Source organism: Manacus candei, unplaced genomic scaffold (assembly GCF_025592945.1).
Source record: "Manacus candei isolate 608988 ecotype Guabito, Panama unplaced genomic scaffold, ASM2559294v1 h1tg000036l, whole genome shotgun sequence".
NCBI lineage: Eukaryota > Metazoa > Chordata > Aves > Passeriformes > Pipridae > Manacus > Manacus candei.
In genome coordinates, this window is record NW_026138084.1 from 4043944 (window position 1) to 4071363 (window position 27420).

Here is a 27420-nt window from a genome sequence, read left to right on the forward strand (position 1 = left end):
ATATTGCCACCAAGCTGGAGTTCAGTCTATGGAGCTGGAGAACCTGAAATACCCTCAGCCTTGGAGAACTGCATGGGGGCAGTGTTTTACATTTTACTACTGGTATGACACAGAAAAAGAAGAAAAACATAACGGAAAAAAAAACAGGAAACGGGAAGAAAAGGGAATAAAGGTAGAAAAAAGGGCGGAAGGAGGGAGGAGGGGAAAACAGGAGGAATGAGGGGGAAAAGGAGGAAAAGGGGGAAATGGGGAGGAAGAAGAGAAAAAGAGGGGGAAGAAGAAAAAAGGAGAGGAAGGGAGAAAGGAGGAGAAGGGGAAGAAAAGAAGAGGAAGGAGGAGAAAGGGGGAGAAGGGGAGGAAGAAAGGGGGAAATTTAAAAAAAAAAAAAAAAAAAAAAAAGAAAAGAAAAAGGAAAAGAAAGGAGGCAGGAGAGGCTAGCGATGCTTTGACCTTTTTCCCGCCCCGCCCCAGACGCGCCTCAGGGCTGAGGCGATCCCCCTCACCGCTCCCGGGCCGTCCCTCAGGGCTGAGGCGATCCCCCCTCACCGCTCCCTGGCCGTCCCTCAGGGCCGATCCCCCCTCACCGCTCCCGGGCCGTCCCTCAGGGCTGAGGCGATCCCCCTCACCGCTCCCGGGCCGTCCCTCAGGGCCGATCTCCCCTCACCGCTCCCGGGCCGTCCCTCAGGGCCGATCCCCCCTCACCGCTCCCGGGCCGTCTCGGCCCCTCAGAGCAGTTCCAGCCCTTCGCTTCCCGCATAAACTCAGTTCTTACCGAGCAGTTTATGGAAAGAAATAATTTACTACAAACCACTGCAACAGATTACCGTGAATTACTCACATCTTTAAGACAAGCTGCCTGGATATGACCCCTAACTAAAAAAACCTACATTTTAAAAAGATTATCCCATAACACATCAACAGGTGTACACTGATTTTATAAATGTAGAATGTACTACAAACAGATTATTCCTTTCATAACAAGTATTGAATTTTGACATGATTAATTTGAAATGCAACTTGGGGGGGTTTTTTATGTCAAAGAGGAGGTATCTGAAAATTTGTTTTTCTTAAAATTTCTCATACATTCCTCAATACGATACCTTCAATTGAAAAAGGTTTCTAAAGAAAAATCTGTGTTACTGAAGACAATACATGACTGTAGTTTAAAATCCTCTACCTTTTGTATTAGCCAAAATAATTACAGGATGTATTTTCAAAGGTTGGGTTTGAGATGTTTTTTGTTTTTAACAGAACAAAAGGTATCAAGAATAAACACACTACTCACAAAGCACAAGCCATACTTACAAGAAACTTCTGCAAGATCCTCAGAAGTGTTTTTAAAAGTGATTTCAGTGATCGCCTTCTGTGCATCCTGGTCACTTTAGGTGTTTCAATAGAACAATTTAAACTTGAAAGAAGTATTGTAACATCCAGTAGCTCCCCTGTGTTCTGACTGAAATGCACTGAACAGAACATGTGGGAAACACTCTCTGTTTCAAAGAGGTAAATGTCAAAACTGAAATAAACGTTAAAGAAGGTTAAGTGAAAATCCAAGTAAGAAGACAGTCAAGGAAAGGAGAGAAAATGTTAAGACAGGGTCTTACTCTTTTCCTTACCTAAGATAATATGAATTCATCTCACTCTTAGCTGAATAATTGCAAAGAACATTATACTAAGCTCAGTTTTACTTAAGAACTCCGAAAGAATCCACCTTTTCAATACTACAGATTGAGATTTCTTCTAAGTATTTCCACATCTTAGCTTGTTACTAACGAAGAATCACTACATTTCATTTTAAACTACCATGGCAGGAAATGTTAGAAATTACAGTAGTAGTTCTGATGCACTGTTTTATGGTACTTTTTTTAAATGACAACTCACTATACTTCAAATCCTTGCTTAAAAAATTATTTTTCAGGACACGTCACCAAAATCTTTGCCAAGCCTCCTGGTATAACACAAGTTATGCTACACTGACATTTCTCTTGTTTTATAGCAATACCCATATATATTAATCTATCTTGTCTATCACCTGTGGCAACAACTGCCTATTTCTTTTTGTGGTGATCCAGCTGCAGATCCTTCACTCCTGCAGCTCAGTCATACCTTCATACAAACAATCACATTAAAGACATTTCCAACATTTTTATTCCTCGCTTCACCGATTCTCGTACTAGTTAGAGGTCTGCAACATGCTTTAGTACTGAAACAATACAACTTCAAATCATCCTGACATGTTACAAAAGTACAATCATTACTCAGAAAGATTTGGCATACTTTGCAAATACTTGGTGTATTACAGAAAGTGCTAAAGAAATAGGAGATATCTGTTTATTGTACCAATGAAAAGGCAAGAATGTGCTGCTGTAAATACTTTTCCAATGAAGAAACAGGAAATAAACATTTAGAGCAGTGTTCTTAAACTGCATCCAGCGAGATACGTTGAAAGCTACTTACAAAACACTACAAATCATAGATCAAAAATCCTGACAGTGGAGAGGGGGATTACGGTGGTTTGCAAACAGGGAAAACACACCAAAAGGTGACTCCCATAGCAGCTGTGTTCTCTTCGTGGTGTGAGTTTTCTGATGTTGCTATTGGGATAATAAGCAGTGAAGAAGTTGGCCAGGAAGTGATTTCACCCTGTGCCACCATCTGTCTGTCAATGCTTATTAGTACAGAAATATTTTCAAAGACACGTCTTGGATGAAAACATTTAGAAGTATTTTACAAATATAACATAAATTAAATTACTTTTTTGGGTTTTTTTAAACGAACAACTATAAAATCCATGAATCAAACAACATATAACATGAACACAAAATGAAATATATTACACTAAAGGCCAGATAATTACCACAGTGGTATGAGGCTTCAAGTAAATTATGAGGCACTTTTTGGCCAAGCAGTAGTCATTCATTCAGTGGTAAAGTCCAACTCACAGAAACACCTAAAACAAAATTGCTAAAGCTTTCTAAGATCCTCAGTTCCTCAAAAAAATGTGCAGATAGAAAGGCAAAGACAGGACTGTGCTCAGTTGGAGTTCCAACACGGTGGTACCAAGTCAGCCTTCCCCAACCTCCCTAGGCAGTTCTATTAAGGCTTTACACATCAGAGAGAAGAAATAGCAACTCCAGACATATGGGAAAGCAAACAGAAAAAAAGGCAGCAGCAGAGTTATATGTGAGCAAGTCCCCAGCAGAACAGACTGGAACTCCACTCTAATTTAGGAGAGTACCCCTTACATGCAGAAGACCCAGCAGTAACACGTGTTGTGCTGTACCAGCCCATTTGAAATTGAGAGGCTGATCCCAACAAACCCTGCTGTGATACCCTGAAGATCCCACATACCTACAGGCTAAATTTTCCAGAAAACCAAAACAGATACTGTCATGGGGGAATTACAGTACCGGTAACATGAATAGCCTACTATGAAATATTGCTATTAAAATACCTAACATAATGAAGAAGAGGACAATAAAGGGCAACTAAAGCCAAAAATTACATATTTTGAAGTACTATAAAAAGCATTATTGATATTTAATATACTTAAACATACTAATATATCTATATATACTACTAATAAGCATACCTAAGGTAAGACTGCATTAGTGTAGAAGGCAGCAGTTTGTGGTGCTATTGTAAAGCACAGCTTGTTTTTTGGGAAGAAAAGCACAGCACTGAGTGGTCCTTAAGAAATCACATCACCTCAATTAGGTGCGAAGTTCTCCAGCTGAAAGACCAGGTCTACAGCAGCATCAACATCCGGTACGATATGATCTGGTTCTACTAAACCAGGATCAAACCTAAAATCTCTGTGGCCATGGAACACGGCTCCCGTGATGCTGTCCCTGGTCTCCAAGGGCACCTCGCTGTGGGGGTTGTACACCCCAGTACAAACCAGCACAGACCTGCAGTGGGCAGCAGCTGCAGGTGCCAGCTGGTTCTCCCAGCCGTGGTCCATGTCACTGTCCTGAGAGAGTGCAGCAGAGCCTCTGCCACCAGAGACCTGGGCCTGAACGCGCGAGCTGGAGCCTTTCCGGGAGTTCTCTTCAAGGCAGCGGTTGTAAAGGTTGGCACCATAGACATCCGTCATGAGGTTGTCTCTGCAAACAGAAGGAAGCTCGCTCAGCAGGGCAGGCCTACCTGTCACATGTCCATGTATGAGAGACGTTGGTACAGTTTCAGTTTACTGTTTAATTTATACTTTAGCAACTTCATGGGGAGTTATGCACAGGGAGAATCCATATCCCACAGCTATTTTACTACACCATTGTCACTGAGGGTGACATGATACAAATGAGTCACTCTCCAGGCTGAAACTACAGATTGGAGCAGGGGGAGGGAAAATCAAGGATAGGTATGAACAGTGCATGAATGAGCTTATTGTATTTCCAAACATCTTGGAGCTTCTGGAACAGTCTTTTATACAATACAGCTTTATCCCTTTCTATGAAAAGGATTCTATGATGTGACAGCACAGGCAGTAGCACATGACCAAGCTTAATGACCTCACAGATAAATTCAAGCTCTACATTCTCTAACAACTGTCATTTACTGAAAGCCAGTTGGTGTTATACCAGTAAACCTAATAAAACAAGTACCCAGGTGAATCCTTTTTCTTAGATTTACATAGCCTATGACAGAAATAAATAATTAAATAAATAATCTGGAGAAATCTTAGTTCCATATAAACCCCTTTTTGTGCTTCTACAGAAATTGCACATAAGAACAAAGTGCTATTAATTCTTAAGATTAGAAACAGAAAAGATACACCACAGCACCAAGACCATTGGGTGGTCCCAGTGGTGTGAGAAACAAGCTGGTGAAGAGCTGGGTATTTTTCTTGGCTGGCGTTTCTGTGTAACTGGTTTCCCCTGGTCGGCTGAGCAGCCCTTACCCCACGGCGTAGAGGGTGTGGATGGGCCGGTGCCAGGGCCGGTGCAGGGCCTGGCCCCGCAGCAGCTGCTCGGCGTACTGGTATGTCAGCGGGCTGGGCTTGCCCATCAGCGCCTCGTACTTCAGCTCCCTGCCGGTGATCTTCTTGTAAATGTTCTCCAAACAAACCATGAATGTCCCGTGCCCAAACCTACCAGACGGAAAGACAAATCAAATTAAGTATGGATAAAAAAAAAACAAACCGAGGTTTTTTAATTCATTATTTTTTTAGGAATAAATCGTATCCTACAGCTATCAAATTTCCCTCATCATGCAACATTTCTGCAGCTGTTTCACTGGAAATAAAGCTCTTATTTGCCGAACAACAAAACCCCCACGTTATTGGAATGGCACAACAGATTTATCTCGTTGTAAAACTGCTCACTGTAGATGTCCTGGCTGCCTTGCTCTAGCGTGAAACTATCACACACACATGTTCTGCCAATGTGCTAATCAGAAAAAGCCTTTGCTTCCAAGGAAGGATATCTGACAAGATCTTTGACCCAGGATCGAGGCAGCAATCAAATCACAATAACAAGTTTCTATTTCAGATGATGTTCAAACTATAGACTGAGAGGAAGGGAGGGGAAACAAGACTATTAAAGAACTACCTTCTGTTGAAAGCAAAATCAAACAAAATCACTATCAGAGGTTATGCCACCTTGTTCTGCATGTTCTGCTGGTTTCTTTTATGTTCCTTAAGGAGCTCACTGCATTGTCCTCAGCTCAAAACCACTCACTGCTTTCAACAGCAGGGTCAGCTCTTAACCCTACCAGGAATGTAGGGTGGAAAAGAGAAATTCCAAAGGACCTAACGAAATGAAACAATTGGCCTTGATAATTTTTTCATTTTTCCCTCTGAACTGAGACTCTGAGGCCCTGAGGCAAAATCCTCTCTTTCCCCACTCTTCTGGGAGTGAGAAAACAAAAGGGTTTAGAGCTTTAAAGCAGTTTTTCTCTTGAGTTTTCCTGGATGCAATAATGCACACAGCAATAAGGCAGCATTAGCTGAAAGTGTAGAGACTTTGCATTCAGAGCCAAGACCTTCTGTAAAGCTGCACCAGGCATTTTGTATTCAAGTGTTGACTCTGAATTTTACTGGAGAAATGAGGAAACCTCAAATATATCACAATATACATGTTATAAATTACTCACCTTGGAGACTGTGCCTCAGCTACCCACATGAGATCCATGTTACAGGCAAGCACAGGAATGTGAGGGTAGTTTTCATGGTGATAGGGATTTCCAGGATAGCCACTGGTCAGCAAAACATCTATTATCAACTGCAGGCTGGTTTCCCATCTGACTGGCTCCCCAAACAACACCACAGCTGTGAGAACCAGAATTACAAAACAGAGTCATGGAATTGCTAAGAGGGCACACAAGTGGTCTAAAGAGACTGATCAAACAGTCACATTAACATTAATTTAGATCTTAATATTTAATATATCACATACCCATCCATTCACAGAAAATCTCAGAAGCAACAAGACCCCACTGCAAAACCTACAGGTTTAGGAATTTGATTTTTTTTATTGACTAAGTTTCTCCAGAGCACCCCAAAATATTAACTTTTAAATTGTATTTCTAAGTCTTCCACACCTTTGTAAATTCTACGTTTACATAGAGTGTTCAAGTAATCCATCAGAGATGTTATTTTGTTCATCTTAGAACAAAATCTGAATGTTGTTTTTAAACATTTTTTGTCTCTCCAGCAATAATCTGATATGGATTTTTTTAAATCCCAAGGTCCAGTTTCTACTTTCCCATAGTTCAGATGGGAGTGAACACAATGTGCTGAAACAAGGTGCTTCTCATACTGCAGCTCTGCAGTGACCATCCTGACTGCGTGTGAGGACTAGACCAATTATTGCTGCCCACATGTCAATTCATTGCTCAGTTTGGACAGGAAGGCACCAATAGCCCGTTAAAAGCAGATGAAAAGGAAAGGAGACCTCAGGTAGCTTTGAAACTTCAAAAACACATGGTTGAAAACTGTACACATTAAAAACCAGCTTTACCACACATGATGTATTCCAAATGAATGACAGATGTCATCAACAAGGAAATCTTATGAGTGTCTCAGACAAATTTCTGAAGTGCCCAACAATCTAAAAATAATTTCTGATTATAAAGCACAATTAAGATATTTCATCTATTAATGGATAGTTTCAAGTTAAATAAAGGTAACTGACCCTCAATCTTGGGAAGCTCCACAGCAGAGGGGGACTGCAATAAGAAAAAAGTGAAAGTTTTCTACAAGATTAAACATCTACTACTATTTTTAGCAGAACAAATTCAAATATAGCTCCCACAGCTGCCTTCTGCAGCACTGACAGGAAATACTCTCTCTGTTTTGGTTCACTCAGATGATGTCAGTTCACTCAGAAACTTGTAAATTAACTCAGAACTGATGTCAGTTCACTCAGAAACTTGTACCTCCATTGTGAAGTGAAACCTCGTGCACACAGACAGTAGACATGTCAGTGTTCTACATGCACCAGCCTCCTGCTTCTTCTGAACTGCCTCTGGAAAGCCTGAAAACTCCACTTGTTTGATTTACTTGTGTGTGAAAATGTGGATGTTTAATATTCTACAGGAGTAAGAGCTACAGAAGTAAGAGGCCTTTAGTATTATCAAGACATTGGTATTATAGTTTTTAAGGTGTATTTCTTTAACACTGCTAATAAAGAAAAATGCATTGTATAACATGTAATGTATTTGCTACACAACTAAGAGTTTGCACTTCATTATTTACTCTCCGTGGTGACAAACACATTAACAGGTTCCTGAGCTTCCCCACCTGCAGGGTTGAGAAGCACAGCCAAAGGTGATACACCTGAGTTTTGGATTCTGGGAGCCACAGGGAATGTCTTGGCTTCACATGGGGCAAATCCATGCCCTGACCATGCCCAGTTCACACAGGGATTTACTGTGGATGTATTCACTTCTCTTGGAAATTCGGCACAGTTCAGTTGAAACCATATTGTACATACTGTAAACATTAAATATATTTGGTATAAACAAGAAAGGGAGTCCTTTGCAGGTAAATAAATTATCTGCAGAGCATTAATTTACAATTGAAGCAACCTCACAGCCTAGAACCAATACCAACACAATCCCATACTGAAGGAAAACACTTGTGTTATCTTCCACACATCTGAAGAAGCTAATCAGCTATCCAAGACCAATTTTGAATTAGGTATCTGTATTAGATTGTAAGTTTTCCCACAGCAGTAAGTTACAATATCGAAGACTGGGTTAAAGAATTACCACTGAGAGAAAAAAGTCTATGGATTTGTTCTTGAAAATGTTGTAATAAAACAAATAAGGAAGCAGAAATGCAAAGATAAAACACCATGTAAGAACAGCAGCATTAGCTTGGTAGTTAAATACTGACCCCTATTATAGAGAATGTCATGCAATGAGCAAATAAAGAGCTTTAAAACAAAAATATACACTCACCAGAACGTTGGGTCTTCTGTCATGGTCAACTGCATCCAAGAGCGGGTGTTTCTCCCGCAGAGTCTCAATGGTGATGGGCTGACAGAAACCAAGGCTGGAAACACCAGTTAAGGACAAAGAGCTTCTTATAGGAAAGGATTTTTAAAATCCATAACTCCATTTTAACAACTTGAACACAGGCAGTTTATCTGGTAAAGCAAATCAGCTAGGAATGAAAGCACCATCAAAGACTGACTCTTTTCTCTGTGAGACAAAAAGATGATTATCCCATTACAGACGAACAGGAGACCAAGGTTTTTCTGGTTTGTATTCAGCCCTGTAACACACTTGTCTCTTAGCCAGGCCTAATGGATTTTGACAGTTAACTGGAATGTTCCTTCAATACCTTTTTCTCATCTTTGTCTTTGAAATAGAGCTTATACTTAAAATCTGCATATACATTTTTTACAACTTATGATTTACACCAACTTCAATTAAAATCTTAATAAAGGAAGAAGTGTAGAAGGGACTAACCGGAAGCATGAGCAAAGATTATGTTTGAAACTTTGATACCACCATTATATCAACATAATTCAAGTTGTTTTGGGTAGCTAGTATAGAAGTGGCAAAAATATTCAAGTGTAATTTTACACCAGTTATTGGTTACAAAGACATGCTTACAAGCAAATCTTGAGCACTGAGGTAAAAGTCAGTGTGATAAATAACAGACAGAATGTCAGGCTCTCCTCCTCAAGGGAGTACAAACCCTGTGTGCTAAAGTGTCATTTGCATATGAATTAAAAAATTCTTTCTCCTTTTTCCTCACTCAAAACAGATAGAACAAAGTGAAGCAAATACCAGCACCCCGAGCACATTCGCAACATAAATGTGACGTCACAGTAAGAACTACCATTTACTGCTTATTGCTGTATTGGAAGGGTTGAGATATTTGGTCTTCGCTTGATCCACAGGATCCCCTGACCTTGAGTAAGGAAACCACTCTGACTGAAAGTTGTTGGTTTTTATTTTTTTTAAAGATACTCTTGAGCAATATCAAGAAGTGGTCCTTGTCCAGACACCAGGACACATTTCTCATGATAACGCTTGAACATCCGCAGGGGACTGTGTGACATCATCACCTGATCTTGGGAAATCTGGTTGGGATTCAAAAACAAAACCAGTCTGTTGTTTTTGATTTTCAGGGAAGTTGTTTATACAAAGATTCAATTAACGGATGTGATAAAGTCTAGGAATTGCAAAACAATCATACAGATGTACCTAAACCCCCACATCATACAGATGTACCCCCATCACAACATTTTCTCTAAAGTTTCACAAGGGACCTACTGATAATATGCCAGACAAAAATACATTGCTGCATAAATACATTACAAAAAAATACATTACTGCCTTGTCATGCACAGACCCCTTTCAGCTTCCAGAATTACTCTATTCAACATGAGCACAAGGTTTCCTCTCCTAGTTTTACAGAATCACCCAATGTGGAAAACAAACAGGGAAGAAGAATTAGAACTGCTCTAGTTCCAATTGTGGGCCCTTTGTTAAACTACAGCACTGATCTAATTGTATCAGAAATCACCTTTAATTTTACATATCCCCACTCCTTCCACAGGATAGGTATAAACCTTTAAGATCATTATCCTGGAAGGATGCTCTTATGAATCACTACCTATCATCTTTGCAGAGAAATACTGTTAACTTTAGCTTTATCATTGGAAAAATCAGTACCTTTACCAAAGGAAATGCCATTAGCTTTGGACAGCATTTTTTACTCTCTAATACCTCCAGCAAAGCATTTCAGGGGGCTTAAGGAAAAACCAGACCTGATTAACCGAGCAGCATTTAATGGAAGATAATACATTTGACACATTCAACGTAATAATGAAATAAATGGGATTTAAGGGACTCACTGGAACTCCCAGCAGATGAGACAACTGGTCGGCTTTTTTCTGGCGAAGGCAATTCCCTGCATTGGTGACAAACACCACAGGCACCAAGAACTGTCCCTGAGAGTTCACAAGCTTTCGAAAGGCTGTTCTGGCAGCAGGAATCGGAGTCTTTCCTCGCACCAGCACCCCGTCGATGTCAAACAGGAACCCGAAGGATGGCAGTGCACTGAGCTGTCAGGAGTGGAAAACAAAGAGCACATTAGTTCTACCTGTACTTACACACCTTTGATGGAGCTTTCAGCAGCTACAGCCCAACGAGAACAGACACCTGAGAGCAAGGGATCTTTAACTCTGCACATTGTAACATGCCTTAAAGACACATTCACATGCTAAAATACCCACTGTGACACAAGGAGCACAGCTCCCTCTGCCTTATGCATACAGCCTCATGAGCTCTACCTTGCCTTACGAATAGTTCCAGAATGTTTCAGATCAAAAATGAAGTCAAAACTGATCAGAAGAGGTACAAAATACCAGCTGCTGTGCCAGTGAGTCCCACTTTTGACTGATCTGACCCCCCCTTGAACACTAGCAAAATACACAACAGTCAGTATTTCAGCAGTAGGTAGGTCTTGAACTTGAGTTCTCCCTTACAAGGTTTAGATACTAAAACTGTCCCAGCTGTTACCTGCACTTTTCTGTTCCACAGTAGGTTCAATTACAGCCAGGTAACTGCTGTGCTCTTTCCACATGGCTCCAGTTGATTCCTAGTTTTACATACAGCAGACTAATGCCTATTGGTAAAGTTAACACCTCCTCGGACAAAGGTGCTGCTTGAGTCACTTAAATGTGTCCCCTTGTCTGCCTTTGAGGAAATAAGAGCTGGACTTCATGAGTTCAGGAAAATAAAATGAGGCTAAGGAGGGGTAAGAAAGATGAGCTGCTGATAAGCCCAGGGAGCAGAGACAGAGAGAGGACTGTTGAGCAATGAAACTGCTAATGAATCACGGTGGAAAACGACAGAAAAAAAATTATCACTTCATTTCTCTCCCAAGCCTAAATTGGAATCCAAGACTCTTGGGATTTATGATTCCCTCTGTCATTATTTGATGAAGGGGGAAAGAGCAATTAAGCGCCGAGACGGAGCACAATGAGAACAGGCACAGAAACGACTCCAGGCACCGCAGCGGGACAGCCTTCACTATTGGAGCTGTCCCACCCAGCCCACCGTGTTCCCTATGCAGGGAGAAGGGCGTTTTGCCTATTTAAGCAGCACTTTGATCCCCATCAATTATTCACCGGCTGCATTTTTCCTGCAGCTGGTACAGCACAGTCACCACCACCGTCACCGCTGGGAACGGAGATGCCGCTGCCTGCACAGCCGGCACGGCTCCCACTGCTGCCCCTTCCAAACCCAGCACTCCAACCGCTGCAAACCCACGAGGCTGAGCCCAGTTTAATAAAGCCAACGCTGTGAATATATCGATTATCATTGATTTACATTAGGCTGGGTTTGCTGTCCAGCTTTACACGCAAAAACTCCACCTGAAGCCTTCTCTTTCCTCCTCTATAGAATCATCAGCCTCTATTTTAAAACAAAACCCCTGCAGCCCTTGTCTCCACGTTGTCGGCACCCGTTTCAGGAATGGTATCTTAGAAAAAACCCAACTGCTGCAGAAATGCCGCTAAAAGTTGCTGCTGAATGTACAGCAGTCTCCTCAGGCTTTGGGACTGGCATCTGAAACTGCTGAAACTGGAGTGGTATCGGAATAGTTTTGCAAGTGACGTGGTTCTTCACGTTCGTTTCGCTATGTAAAAATAAGAGAGGTATAAACAACAGATTACAAATAGGAATTTTGCAGTGAATAACACTAGCAAAAGAAAGTATTTTGTTAAGCATACCGGGAGGAAAAAAGCAGTAAGGAAGGAACTGAGCATACATCCAGCAGGGAAATAATGAAGTCGACAGCTTTTATTTTCCTTTTGACCCTAACGAAACACTGCTCGGGACAGGAGAGCTCTGCCCCGCTGCACAACGAAGGGGACGGATGCAGTCGGAACGACTTTCCCTTGCTCCCACTGTACCACCACGGAACAGTCCTTGGGACGGGAGTTCTGCCGGCACTGCCCGGGAACCCGTCACAGCGTCCCCGGCGAGCGACGGTCCTCGCGGGCATCCCACGGCCCCGGCACTGCGGCGGCCCGGCCGCGCTCTCCGCACCCCACACCCCGCAGCCTTTCGGTTTCGCTCGGTCTCGTCCCGGGGGCTGGAGCGGCGAGTCCCTCCCGCCCGCCCCGCTCCCCCGCTGTCCCCTCTCATCGCCCCGTCCCCGCTCCGTCCCCTCTCACCGCTGTCCCCCCGCTCCCCGCGCCGAACCCGCAGAGCCCCCGGGCGGCCCCGCGCAGGGCGCGGAGCGGCGGCATCGCCCGGCGCATGGCGGGAGGAGTGCGGGACCCGCCGCCCCGCCCCGCCCGGCCCTGAGCCCACAGCGCGTCACAGACACGGCCCGGCCCCGAGCCCACAGCGCGTCACACACACGGCACGGCCCTGAGCCCACAGGGCGTCACAGACACGGCCCGGCCCCGAGCCCACAGCGCGTCACACACACGGCACGGCCCCGAGCCCACAGCGCGTCACACACACGGCACGGCCCAGCCCCGGCCCTGAGCTCACAGCGCGTCACACACACGGCACGGCCCTGAGCCCACAGCGCGTCACACACACGGCACGGCACAGCCCCGGCCCTGAGCCCACAGCGCGTCACAAACACGGCACGGCCCTGAGCCCACAGCGGTCACACCGTCACGGCCCTGAGCTCACAGCGGTCACACACAGTCACGGCCCTGAGCCCACAGCGGTCACACCGTCACGGCACAGCCCCGGCCTTGAGCCCACAGCGGTCACACCGTCACGGCCCAGCCCCGGCCGGCAGCACCGCGAGCCCTGGCTCCTGCGGGCCCGGGACAGCGGCACCGCGCTCCGCGAGCCCCGGGCGGCCGCTCCCACCCCCGCAGCCGCGGGGCAGCCCCTCGCCCGCACCGGGGGTGGTGCCACGTTAGCAGCGATGCGAAGAGCAGCGCAACATTTCTAGCAAGGGAACAACTGTCTTTTAATTTAATAACAAACAAGAAGAAACATTCTCTCTGGTTCTGCCTGTCCGGCATAGGCCAACAACGATTAAGGGACTGGAGCATCTCTCAAGGAAAGGCCAAAGGAGCTCAGCCTGTTAAGCCTGCAGAAGAAACCGAGAGGGGACCTTGTCAACGTGTATAAATATCTAAAGGAGGGATTCCAAGAGGATGGACCAGGCTCTGCTCGGGGGTGCCAACCACTGGGACAAGCAATGGGCAAAGACTGATGCCTAGGAAGTTCCACCTGAACCTGAGGAAGAGTTTCTTCCCTTGCGGTGACCGAGCACTGAACAGATCATCTAAAGAGGGTGTAGAGTCTCCTCACTGGAGATATTCCAGCTGGATGCAATGCTGTGCCACGTGTTCTGGGGTGGCCCTGCTGGAGCAGGAAAGTGGGACCAGATGAGCCAATTTGGTCCCTCCCAACCTGACCCATTCTGTGATACTTCAGGAATCGGTGCTTTTTGGGAAAAAGTCCATCAAGCACAACCACCACAGTATCTCAGCCCTGCACTGCAAAGGCATGCCCAAGCAACTGGACTTGAGACAAGCAGCACAAAATGTCACTAGTTAATGGATACTCCACAAAGCTGTCTTGTTTATCTTGCTCATCTGCTAATGCAGATTAGGTAAATCCACTTATTTCCTTGTGCTGCCAACAAATACTCCTCACCCCCACTCTGACTACAGGCAGAAACTGATCCTCCAGCACTGCGCTCACCCAGACACAGAGTAAAGAAGGTGGCCTTTAAACTGCTCCACTTCCGTGGCTGGCACTAAATGAAACAACCAAATGCACTTCTAAAAGGCAAAAGCAAGCCAAAATCGATGCTCAGACAGCACGGTTAGGGAGGTTGTCCCCTCAGAGCTCAAGCCAGGCTCACACACAGTGCAGAGCTCTGAGGCAGATCAGAGGACGAGAGCTATGTGTAAGCATGTGTAAAGTATTTATTTTACAACCTGGGAATGCTTAGGGCTGGGGCATGGCAGAGATGGTACAAGCTGTAAGCCTGACAACACAAGGCATCCAAGTACTGCTGCACGCTCAGAGTTAACACAGAGCCTGCACACTGTTCCCTCCTGCAGGACACAAGGGATCAGTTCCTGGCTGTGGCCACAGCAGCCTCCCCACCCTGACTGCACCAGTGATTCCACAGCCCACACAGCAGGCAGGACATAGCCTTTTTGCTACAGGCCACTGTGGCAAAGAATTCCTCTGCAATTTGTTGGCTCAGGCACAGTCAAAATGAGCATTCAGCTTAAAAACCCTTTGCACTGAGCTACAGAGAGAGCATTTAGTAGAGAGGGCCAAGCAGCAGTTTGCCTTGAACAGTTCCATACCACGTTTTTGTGCATTTATTCCAGTTCTGTGTTGGTTGGCAGAGATCAGCCCTGCCTTAAAAACTTTCCTTTTACATCATGATGTTGGCTAATGCTCAGGGCTGGAAGCTACTCCTTTGAATATGAATGCAATTACAGTCCTGTTGATTTGCTCTCATTCTTTCAATTTATTCCTTTTTAATGCCTGCTTTCATCATCACTCTGTCCCTGATTTGCCTTTACCCCTCTGTTTTCTGTCTTCCATCTTAGAGATTCATATAGTGACAGAAGGGATCTACCACTGGTATTATCAAATTGTACTAGACTGTATCAGGCTGTACAAACTAGCTGGGTTTTTTTCTCCCTTAAACCTGTTTTTGTCATCTCCAGCCCTCAAAGCCTTTACCCTTCACAGACTGAGATTTTCCACAGGCAAAGGACACCAGTCTGATCCAGAACCATCAGCACATCCAACAGGAAAGGAGCCTATTTTTCGATTCTCGATGGCCAGGGTTTTGGGGAAGGAACTCTGAGAAACAGTGTTGTCTTTTACAGCAATACAGAGAACATGTAAATAGCACATCACTTCTTGAAACCCAAGAACAGAAAACACTCAAAAAGCAGCACTTTGGAGATGCTTGGAACCGAGAACATGCAAATTATTGTGTCATAAACACACTCATTTGCTGCTTTCTTACAAAGCAGAGAGAGCTGCGCTGCTAACAGGAAGAGAGAAGAACATGTTTGTGATGTTAGTTGTTTGCCTCTACTAATAACTGAGCTTTTGATTTATTCTAAGTTTTTAATTTGGTGGCTACACTTTCCACATTTTCAAGGCTTTTTTGTTTGATCACTTACATCAAGTAAGACAAAGCTCTCCTCTATAATTTAGAGCTTTGATTGTTCTGGAGTGGATTATTCACAAGAGATAGTAATAGATTAAGACTAAGAGCATTGGAAATAGGTTAAACAGTCCCAGACATGGTTACTTGACTATTAAATACTCTATTCTTAGACAGAAATACTCCATGGCTGCAGATGTCCAATTTAAAATGTCATTCATTCAGATCTGTACAACAGTCACCCAGAAGACTCTAAACAGGCTCTGCTGTAACTTGCCTCTCGTCACAGGATACACAAGCCAAGAGCAGTAGGGGATGCAGAGCTTCAAATCCCTACAGGGGTGGCTGTTTATGATCCCTTTCTTTGGCTACGATTAGGGAATCACTACAACCCTCTGAGCTAGAATGAAACAAGACATCAGGTTGTAAATAAGTTTTACTAAAAATATTTGAGCAAGGTATCACAAAGTTTTTTACAACAGCTGCTGAAATATCCAGCATTTAAGCAATCCATCCAGGCGCAGTTACAAACCACAAAAAGGGCAGCAGATTTTAGACACTGTATGTGTTACACAAAGAACCAAATCTACTTCAAAGTCACTCATAAGATCTGTCATCCAAGTACCTCTAAACAGGTTCTAGGCTATTCTGGTAAACTAAGCAGGTGTAACTGAGTTAATTCTGGATTCAGCTCATCAAAAACCAGCATGAGAAGGATGTGTACACTTACAGTCAGGATAGAGCAGAGAGGGTGGCAGGAACGCCATTGGCTTCCCCTCGGGATTTCAGAGGTCGGTGGGTGTGTGGTTCTATCTGTAAGAGGCACCACTGCACAGACCCTTTTACAAACTGAAGGGACTGATGACAGCTGTAGATGCAGAGACAAGGTCTGATCTTTGTCAGCACTGGAGTGCCAGTCATTCTACTGGATAAACCAAAATGATGGGTTTCCTTTCCAGAACACACTGTAATTCCATCAGTTTGCTCTTAACATCCAAAGGACTTTCAGAGCTAAAAGCCATTGCTACCGAACATAGGAACCTGCTGCTTTTGGGTGGATTACTCCCAAACCAGGCCATGCTGGTGTTACAGTCCCAGCAGCGTCTTGGCCTCCTCGCTCTGTGCCAGGAGGGTCTCACTGGCATACTTCTGGAGGAGCTCCATCTTCTTCCTGCGCACGAGAGCTTCCTCAATCTGCAAAGAGAAAAACAGGATGGCATTTAGCTTAAGTGAGATGCTGAAACCCAGGATGCTCAGCTACGGACAGGAGGAAGGAAAACAGCCTGGGAAAGGACTGTGTACTAGTGTAAAAGTAGTGGAACTATGATGAGTCAGGAGTACCCTTTTTAATACTCAGATGAAGCTCCTGGAAGTCAAAAGAAGCAGTAAAACAGATGCCTGTTTCTGGTCTATGCTCCTACCCTTGTTAATCAGAGTGTTAGCTGCCATTTCATTTTGATCTGTTCCAAATGATTCCCTCAGATACAGCTTTAGGAAATGTAGAACTCATGGGTCTATGCCACAGGAGTCCACACCTCTGAACTAACATTTAGTGAGTGTGCCCTTCACATCAGCCACGGCCAGGAACCTCTGCCCTGCATTTTGCCTGGAAGTGCCGGTGATACCTGATCCTTTAAGAAGCACATACTTCAAAGATCTACTAATAACAACCTGCACAACTTGTTTTAGTCTCAGTAATGATTTTATAGTTGTCCAGATCGCACACAGCATCTCTCAAAATAAGTGTTCTGAACCTTGATTTTCAGTAATTCAGAATCTAGAAGGCACAATCCTGTAGGCATAAGGTATGGAGTGATTTGCCACTAAGAAAGAGAAACAGCTGCATAACTCCAGAACCTTTTTACCTGGGTTGTGCTTCAAACAACCTGTCACTGTGAAGGTAAAAAACACCCTAGAGCAGTTTCAAAATATAACAGTCAATTCAAGGTCATGCCACCAAAATAATTTTAGAAAATTTATGAGAACAAACCCTGCAATTCAGAAATCATCCCATTAAATTTAAAAAAGCACACCATCAGCAGAAAGGTACAGTGCAGATATAGTAGACAATCCTGGTTATTGATCATAGCACCACAACACTTTCCAATTTATGGAATATTTATGAAGGTTTTGGAAATTCTCAGGTGAAAAGTGTTATAGCAATGGTACCACAATACAACCACAGTATTTGCAAGAGAAATAAACAGCTGCAGAGTCAAATCACAGAAATAACCAATTTAGGGCACTTTTACTGATGATGTGACATAAGTGAAGATCTGCCTTGCAAAAGCCAGCGTGCATCTCTGCAACCTAATTTTGTTATGTCTTACCTCCTGCTGAGTTGGCACTGGAACATGTGCAATGAATTTCTGTTGGCCTTCTTCTCCTTCTCTTTCCTTGCCACCTTCCTCATCAGACTAAAAAGTGAAAAAATTAAGCCACATCAAGTTTATTTTCTATAGAGGTCATAAAAAAGCCCTTTTTCACTTGCTTTGCCAGAAGGAACCAGGATAGAGCATGATCAACACTGCAAACAGAGCAATTAGGTGAAGAGAACTGAACACCAAAGGAATATGACAAGGATCACATCCAGACCCTGCTCCCTGACATTTTCAAAATTACTGCTTCCATTGTTCATATGGCCTTTGCTCTGCTGGATGTAAAGCTCTATTTACTCCTCTTCCATATCTCTGGATATGGAAGGTATGTGGTTTATACCACAGCAAAGGTATAAACAGGAGAGGAGCCAGCTAAGCAAGAAGAAAGCAAGTGCTTTAAAAATATAGGTACCATTTCCCTGTGCAGCTCTGAACTGCTTTGTCTCACACCTGAGAGCTGGTCTCACGAATCAGGAGACAATACAAATAAAACAGGGGACTGGAGGAGCCACCAGATTCACATTATGGACTATCTCCTTTTCATTCTTGTATCAAACCCACTTAGGTACAGACTACAAATGAGAACTTGTTTCCAGTATCCCTTTGACAGGTCTTGCAGGGAGAACAAAGAAACAGGAGCCGTGTCCCAGCAGTGACAGCACCATAAGCAAAGCCTTGCTGTGTCAGGATTCAAGTGTGAACAAGGCCCTGCAACCCTTGGTTTTGCTAAGCAGTGGCAGTAGGACATTACCAGCACAAGCAGCTTTGGGGACAGGATACCAATGCAGGCTGTACCTACAAGCACAGCTGACCACAAACACCACCTGGACAAACACAGAATTCCAGGCAGTGCCAGTTAAATCACAGCAAGGGCTCAGCAGCTGGTTCTCACTTGAGTGAAAGGTCTTCCCTAGGTGCCAGCCTTCAGTGCTCTCTAAACTTGGCCCAAGTGTAATCACTGCTACTGATTCTTACTAAGCAGGGCCAATGGTGCAGTTGGTCAGGTGTGGAGAAGGGCAGGGCACAGCACACAGGTTCTCAGCACAGTAACACCACATCCAAGAAGGCAGCAGAGAAGATACATGAAATGTCACTTCATCTTAGCCATCACCTACCTCATCATCATTGACAGCATAGATATTTTCTTCCTCCTCCTCCTCACCTCTTGCAAGTCGTGCTTCCCTCTCCATTTTCCATTTTTCTACTGCTTCTGCTATAACTGGTTAGCAAAGGAAAATGGTAAGTGTATCTGAGAGCCAGTCAAAGTAGCATGGTCTGATTTCCAAAGCTTTTCCAGTGGACTTAAACTTCTTGCCTAAATCCTCTACATCAATAACACACATTTACTGTAGAACCTCAATGTACCATCTAATAAAACACAGCAGTGTAGTCTGAGCAAAACCCACGATGGCACTGTCAAAGTGTGGCACTTGCTAATGCCTCAGTTTGGGTACATTTTGGACTCTAAATGTCATGGATAAATACCAACCTACTTTCTGAACTGAGTAACAGGGTCACATGGCCAGGCTCAGTGGCTCTGACAGCTCTGAGTGTGTCAGCAGCTCTAGAGATGCTGATCACCATGTTGTTAATTAAACATGATTATGCTCCTTACAGTGACACTCACACTTTTTTCTCAGAGTGTGTTTCTCTTACATTGCAGCACTATCCCAATTCTGTACCTCACTGCTAGGTGGAAGCTGTCAGGCTGCTGCACCTCTACTCCAGCAGAGTGCTAGTAAGAGCCAAAAAAAGTTTTAAAAACCTTAATCAGTGACATGGGCAATGCTTAAACTCCTAGAGAGGTACAAGATTAATCCAGTGAGGCAGTAGGAATGCCTAGAAGTCAGCAGGCATTCCCCCAAGCTCTCACAGATCATACAGTAAAGTGCTCTCGCTCAGAGAGCCAGATTTAACCCGTGGCTGTGTTTGTTTGTGGTTCCCTAACAGAAAAGGCACCTCAAATTAAGAAGTTTTTTCAATACTTTGTTTCGCAAAAACTTCACTTACCAAGGTAAAAACCACAAGAGCCCAGACACCCACTGACCCTGAGGGACCCCAGCTCTTGTGCACTAGTTGTCCATTAGCACACCACTGGCTCTGTCAGCACCTCCAGCCTTGTTAGTTCAAGCAGCACCATCACCCAAGGTGACAGTTCCCTTGTTACCCGTGAAGGCAGCCCAGGTCTCTCTCCAGCCTGCAGCCAGAGGATGTGCAGGCTGATCCCTGGGGGAGGCTGCTGGGAGCCCTATCCCACAGCACTTCCCTTCCCACACTATCACTGCCTGAAGCAGCTCCCCTTCCCTCGGGTCAGAGCTCCACAACACTGGTTAGTTAAACATTTCCTTTAGCCCCCTCCTCCTCCCTACCCTGTAACCTGACAAGGCACCACTTGAACACACAATACTGGGAGTGTCTCACACATGGAGAAAGGATAACTGAGGATCAGGCAGTGCTCACCAGCAGCACTAAGAGAACCATTTAGGAAACAGCTAAGCTTTTAAAGGTGCTGTGTGGACTCTTGCTTGAGCTACACAAATAACAGAAAATGGCTCACAGTGCTGAAGAGCTTGAGGAATTAAGACTCATAATCCTGATGTCTTTAGCAGGGAGGTCAGAAGAAACAACACTAGAAAACTATGTGAGCACGCACATGGATAAACAGTATTTACTGAGAAAAATAGATTTAAAAGGAGAAAAGATTCACAAATGTGTTGAAGTTCGAAGATAGATGACGTGGATAAATAAACACAAGCCACCCAGACTTCAAGGTTTCCAGAAGGCCTCTCTAATCTCCCAAAAAAACAAACAGCTATGTTTATGGATAAATAAATAATGAGGTGAGACAGGAAACAGATGGCATGGGTGGTTTTTACAAGGGAGGGAGATAACTGCTGGAGTCCCATAGATCTCATTGCTGCAACCTACTCTTTTTTACAGTCTTAAGCATGAAAAAGGTAGGGAAAAAAGGAAATTTTCCTTCAATAGTGAATGACCTGCTGACAATATTAAATCATTAACAGTAGTAAAGATGAAAGTCAATTCTAAAGCACACACCTCCAACCTGAAATGCCTTACACAGTGATCTGGATACCTATGTGACAGACAGCCACAGATAAGACAACACTCACAGGGAAAAAAAAAGGCACCTTCACTTCAGGGTCCACTATCTCCCTCCTTGGGCTGAAGAATCCCACATACCTTTCTTTTCATGCTCCTGTTCCAGAGGCTCCAGAATGCCATCGTCCTCGTCCCTGTAGCCGTAGTACTCAGCATCGATGTCCTTCATGAGCTCAGCCCGAGTTTTCCGTGGGGGTGGGAGGGCTGCAGGAACACCCTGTCACTCACCCAGCTCCATCCCATCACTGTGTACTCCCAGTTCCCATCACACCTCACAGCACCCAACTGCTGCCAGCTTGGGCGCACTGCGTTGGACTCTGTCCCACACAAACCAGTTCCAATACACGACCCAGTGCTTCCCCCAGGGCATGGAGTACCTCCCATAATTCCTCTTTGCAGATGGCAAGGAAGAAGGAGCTGGTTCAGTAGCTGCCTCACTTTCAGGCCCAAGCAATTCCCACTCATTCTCTGACAAATCAATAGATTTATCCCTCACATCTAGTTTTTCCTGTTATGAAAGCTGATTCCTGCTCCTAAACTTGTGTTCAACCCAGCTTCCCCTTTTTCTTCTTTTTCTTTAACCTCTGAGCTCCAAGTGCTGTTTAGAACTTCCTGATGAAGTTAGTCTGTTATGCTGAAAAGATTCTATAGGACCTCAGTTCTTATCATTTGGAACTCCCAGAAGAAACCAGTTTACTCTTTTCTAGATTCCTTTAATTGCAAACAGCCAAAGGTGTTCTTTGCCCAAAGAAATACCATTTCATTACTTGTGCTCAGAGTTTCATTTATCTGACCTAAGACATGGCCCAGAAATGCTGTTACCAGCACTCCTCACAAGCTACAACAACATTTGACTCAAGACACGCTACAATTTACAGTCATGTCTGGGAAGAGTTGCTCTTTACTTACGCTCCTTTTCAAAAAGCTCTCTGACTCCTGGTAAATCCTTTGCAGCTCCAAAATATTTGTAGCCCCTGTTCCCTGGAACTTCTTTCCCTTCATGATCTAACATTTTCGGTCCAATCCGCTGGAAAACAAACAGAGTTTAAAATTTTCTTCTAACAACAACCAAGCATTTTTAGGGGCTGAATAAAGATCCTCTCTAACAAACACTGGCCAAGGCACACACGGTTAACTAAATGTTGCACAGATTTTTACCAGTAGTCACTTCAGTTGTAAGCAGAACAACCAGGCAGTACAACACATTCTACACTCACAGCATAATCAGGGCCTCCCAGCTCCTTTATTCTGTATTCCCAGTGTCCTTTCTCCCTCAGAAGTTTGTTTATTTCATCATTCAGGTCCCGAATTCTGAATTCACCCAATCCAGCTGTTAGAGAGAAAAAAGACAGTACATTAGGTAGCTCACTAGAAGCACCAAAGTAATTTCAGAATTTATGCAATGGAAACAACATAGTTCACATGAGATTTTTACTGAAATGGCTTAGGACTGGAGATTCAAAAAGATAAAACATTATTAGAAAAATCTTACCATTCTGAATCTGTGCCACTTTCTTGGAAATCTCCCCAATGATCTACTCAAATAAGAACACAGAAATTAATCTCTGAAGAAAACCTATCTTCAGTGGAGAAGACAGAGCCAGATTGTTTGAGAGGTGCATGACAATAAGACAAGCAGCAACAAAACACAAGTTGAAACTGTGGAAATTCTGATTAAATTCACGGAGGGGTGGTGGAAGGGAAATAATTAAGAAGGTAATCAAACACTGGAACAGTGGTCCCAAAAAGCTGTGGAATATAAAATCCTTGAAGATATTTAAATCACATTGGACCTCAGCTGGACACGGTCCTGGGTCAACTTGACCACTTTGAACAACGTAGTGAACTGTATGACCATCCCATCTAAATAGTTCTGTGATTAACTGTCAGTGTACTGAGGAAAAATGTAAAAAATTGCAAGCAGGCCGCTGAAATAGGAGTGCTCAACTTCCACCTCCCAGAGAATTAGAAAAGCCCACAGGGTGCTATTACCTGTCGCCTCCATTTCTCAGCTTTGGGCAGTTCATTACACTCGGACGCAAGGAAAGGTCTCCGTTCCTGTTTGACACACAGACACACCATCAAGGTTAACCAAGAATCCACATATCCACAGCACTTCACACAAACTTATCCCAAATTACACTACCAAGCTCCTGGGCCTTCTGCTCCCACTGATTTTCAGTAAATGGAAAACAATAATGGTTTACAGCCCTGCCAAATTAAACTATCAAGAATATAAAAAGCTACTTAAATACACTCTATCCAAAACACCCCACAATCCTCTCCAACACAAAGAACATTCCATTTTAAACAGTTTCACCATTTTCAGCACACTAACAGCTAAATAAAATCCACTGTCTTCCAAGAACAGGTTAAGTTTAAGCCTGTCCTTCTCAATTGCTACTACCTAAATAATCTAATTTTTTCCAAGACGATTTTGTTTTGTATTCCAATAGTTCATCTTACCTCTAGGACCCTGTGTGTGCAGTTATTTTGTCCCTTTCCTCACAGCACTTCCACACCTCTACCTTTTATCTATGTAAACAGCCTTTCTTCACATAACCTATCAGAAACTCTATTCCATCTTCATCTCCGTTGTTCATGGAATCTTTATCATGACAGTTTCTCCAAACTGTCATTTTTCACTTTCCTGTTTCATATTGCTCACTTATAAACCTCTCCAAAAAGCTAACTGAGAACACTCTGATCCTTACATAAATATTCTTGCACTTTGAGTTTTGATTTGGTGAAAAGTGCTCAGGAAAATCCAGAGAGAGTTGGGAACGAGGTTCTGTGAGATGCTATTTCTTTTGTTAGAGTGGTGGGTATTTTTTAAATTACAAAGTCCGGTTTTTGATCAATCTGACAGTAATAAAAAAAAAATCCACATGACAGTGAAGCCCATCATGAACAGCAGCACAGTTGTCACATGCTGGGTTAACAACATGCCAGTATTGTGTCTCATGGGAGTCTGGAGCTCAGGGACCTTGAAGGCCTCTGCTTCATGGTTGCCCTTTTGTCAGAACATCCCCAATAGATGAGATTATGAGAAGGATTTCTCTACTTCTGGGAAGAAATCCAAACCAACCTTGTGATTACTGTCAGTGTTTGTGCATGAATTTGCCTAAGTAGTTGCAGATGGAGGTAACTTCAGACTCAAAAATAATGTTCATTTTTTTCCCAGAATGCTGCCTCTATTTATAGCATTACTATAGTTTGGTTGGGGCTTTTCCCCCCAAACTATTACATATTCTACCTATATTCCATAAAAAAATTAAGTGATGTTCAGTTTGCACTTTCTTCTTGGCAGCCAAGCCAACATACCTCTGAAACAGATACATATGTGACGTTTAAGTAAGTTATTTATTTAGGAAAGTTCTGGTTACCATTTCTGGTTTGTGTGACTGTGAAATACAGCCAGCTGGAACATTTTCCATCTGACTGATGCCAGGCTCCTGCAGGACACCTGGGCCTGGCTCATAACCCAACACAGCTCTGTCCAAGGCCTGCATTCCTCTCTGAACAGAACAAACAAACCTTCAGAGCTTTTCCATCCTACCTTTACTTTTCCTTCCTCGAGCTGGGCTTGCCGAAACCTTGCCAAGGCCGTCCTAAAGGGAAGAAAGGAAGCAAATTTACTTCTACAAATTCACATTCCAACAAGAACAAGTCTTGCTCTGAATGTTTATGATGGACTTAATTACAGACCATAGAAAACAAAGGTTTGAACAGATTCACTGACCACCTCTGGCTCTTCCAACTTGTGACTTCTCAACAGTAGAAACCATCAGTGGTTCATGTCTTAGATAAACATATATCCTGGTAAGCACCTAATTATTCTTTCTGTTCAACATATGCCATGATATTGGACGTTTGCAGTGAAAGGACATAAACAAGTTAGAAACAGAAGCATTAAGTTTAGTTGATCTTAGCAGAGAATACATCAAAAAGCAAATAAAAATCTCAGTGGGAAAAAGCTCCATTAAGGAAAGCAGCAGTTAGTAATCAAGTCCATTAGCATAACTAAAATATTCCCAATCTCTGAAAGCTGAGCAGAGACTACACAACCCCATTTTCAAACAGTTTTATTTATTAGACATTTACTAGTTATGTTAAAAAGCACAGAACAGCCAAGTACATCCAGTACCAGCACACCTACACCCTGCACATAAGCCAGCCACTTTATCTGCTGTTAAGAACCATTTCCAGAATTAAAAACCTGGGAACTTTTCATTCCAGTCCAATGCAGAGGTACTGGATGGGATCACTAACAGTACCCTGAGGTATCAGACAGCTGTGGGCTCTGCAGCCCCTCACTGAGTTACTGTTACAACCTCAGGAAGTATTTTAGGAAAAAGAACAATCAGGAGACTAATATACCATAAGAGCCTCTAATCCAGATGTTTTAGATGTGTGGCCTCCAACCCTTTTCAAAAACTCCTCAGGAAAGCCAATACAAAAATAAATTTGTTAAAAACCACTGGTTTAGCCCAAGCCACTCCCAAGCAGGAATTATCCTTAAAGGAATGCTGCCAGATTCCTATCTGGCTTGGTATCTCTGTTTCAAAAACTGGAACTGCCCAAAAGCAAAAGGGGCCCTTGGAACATATTCCAGTGTACTTATCTCCCAGCCCTTACTGCAGTGTCTGTCCTGCACAAAACCACCCAGCACAGCTAGGAGGGCTCCACAGCACCAGGCACGTGCCCTCCTCTCCCCACTGCCACTGGAGCAGCACGTGGGCAATTAAGTACCCAAAAGCATCAATAAACTCGTGGTGCTTTAAAACAGGCTGAACAACAAGTCCCATGGGGCCAGTGTGGCTCTGTCTGAAACCAGGTACAGCCACGGCCAGCGGGCACAGAGGTGTGAAAGCAGGTACAGCCGCAGGCTCACAGGCGGTCACACACGAGTCATGCTGCCACACTCACATGGCCTTCTCCGCGTTCCGCGCCTGGAACACACAAACAGAGGGCGTCAGTCACAGCCCGGGCCCGCTCTGGGCACTGGCAGGGAGGGAGGGACCCCGGGCCCACCGCGCTCCCCCTTCCCAGCGCTCCTGCCCAGGGTCGGGCCCCACCGCGACCCCCTCGCTGGGTGAAGGCACCGGCGGGCAGGGAGGGCCCCTCAGCCCAACCCCGCACTCCCCATGTCCCTCAGTCCCTCACTCCCCATATCCACTCAGTCCCTCACTCCCCATGTCCCCTCAGTCCCTCATTCCCACGTCCCTCAGTCCCTCACTGACCACATCCCCTCAATCCCTCACTCCCATGTCCCTCAGTCCCTCACTCACCACATCCCCTCAATCCCTCACTCACCATGGTCCCTCAGTCCCTCACTCACCACATCCCCTCAATCCCTCACTCACCATGGTCCCTCAGTCCCTCACTCCCCATGGTCCCTCAGTCCCTCACTCCCCATGGTCCCTCAGTCCCTCACTCCCCATGGTCCCTCAATCCCTCACTCCCCATGGTCCCTCAGTCCCTCACTCCCCATGGTCCCTCAGTCCCTCACTCCCCATGGTCCCTCAGTCCCTCAGTCCCTCACTCCCCATGGTCCCTCAGTCCCTCACTCCCCATGGTCCCTCAGTCCCTCAGTCCCTCACTCCCCATGGTCCCTCAGTCCCTCACTCCCCATGGTCCCTCAGTCCCTCAGTCCCTCACTCCCCATGGTCCCTCAGTCCCTCACTCCCCATGGTCCCTCAGTCCCTCAGTCCCTCACTCCCCATGGTCCCTCAGTCCCTCACTCACCATGGTCCCTCAGTCCCTCAATCCCTCACTCACCATGGTCTCTCAGTCCCTCACTCCCTTATCCCTCAATCCCTCACTCCCCATGGTCCCTCAGTCCCTCACTCCCTTACCCCTCAATCCCTCACTCCCCATGGTCCCTCAATCCCTCACTCCCTTACCCCTCAATCCCTCACTCCCCATGGTCCCTCAATCCCTCACTCCCTTACCCCTCAGTCCCTCACTCACCATGGTCCCTCAGTCCCTCACTCCCCATGGTCCCTCAGTCCCTCACTCCCCATGGTCCCTCAGTCCCTCAGTCCCTCACTCACCATGGTCCCTCAGTCCCTCACTCACCATGGTCTCTCAGTCCCCGGTCCCTCCGTGCGCTGGAAGCGTCCCCGTGCCCCGGATGTGCTCCCCCGCGGCCCCGCCCCACCCGACTGCGCCTGCGCGGCCCTCCCGCCATGCCTAGGGGCAGCAGCGCGCGCCTCTCGCCGCGCATGCGCAGGGCCCGGCGCGAGCAGCGCGCGCTCCCGGCGGGGACGGGCTGAGGGTACAGGGTATGGGGAGGGATTGGAACCGAACCTAAACATCACCCAGGGCACGGAC

General features: G+C 44.8%; 2 protein-coding genes across 6 annotated transcripts in view; both read right to left on the reverse strand.

Moving 5' to 3' along the window:
• LOC127473577 (haloacid dehalogenase-like hydrolase domain-containing 5) overlaps positions 1-12738 on the reverse strand; it is a 31763-nt gene extending 19025 nt beyond the window's left edge. For 2 of the 4 annotated variants that reach the window (XM_051793372.1, XM_051793371.1), the window contains exons 1-8: positions 12642-12738; positions 10314-10523; positions 9424-9536; positions 8404-8497; positions 7134-7167; positions 6094-6268; positions 4901-5089; positions 665-4106 (exon numbers count right to left, since the gene is read on the reverse strand). In XM_051793372.1, the coding sequence (XP_051649332.1) occupies positions 3710-4106; positions 4901-5089; positions 6094-6268; positions 7134-7167; positions 8404-8497; positions 9424-9536; positions 10314-10523; positions 12642-12728 (1299 nt within the window). In that variant the 5' untranslated portion in view covers positions 12729-12738 and the 3' untranslated portion in view covers positions 665-3709. The other 2 variants (XM_051793374.1, XM_051793373.1) reach the window with 2 other exon arrangements.
• Positions 12739-16004: 3266 nt separating this feature from the next.
• ISY1 (ISY1 splicing factor homolog) lies at positions 16005-27243 on the reverse strand. 2 transcript variants are annotated; one of them, XM_051793376.1, is made up of 11 exons: positions 27166-27243; positions 26014-26036; positions 24644-24695; positions 23077-23142; positions 22577-22619; positions 22302-22414; positions 21994-22111; positions 21166-21288; positions 19080-19183; positions 17917-18003; positions 16005-16780 (listed from the first exon to the last, which is right to left on the reverse strand). In XM_051793376.1, the coding sequence occupies exons 1-11, from the start codon at positions 27166-27168 to the stop codon at positions 16673-16675; spliced, it is 840 nt and encodes a 279-aa protein (XP_051649336.1). In that variant the 5' UTR covers positions 27169-27243; the 3' UTR covers positions 16005-16672. The 2 variants fall into 2 exon arrangements, with proteins under 2 accessions (XP_051649336.1, XP_051649337.1); XM_051793377.1 differs by lacking the exon at positions 27166-27243 and adding an exon at positions 26866-26882.
• Positions 27244-27420: the final 177 nt, after the last annotated feature.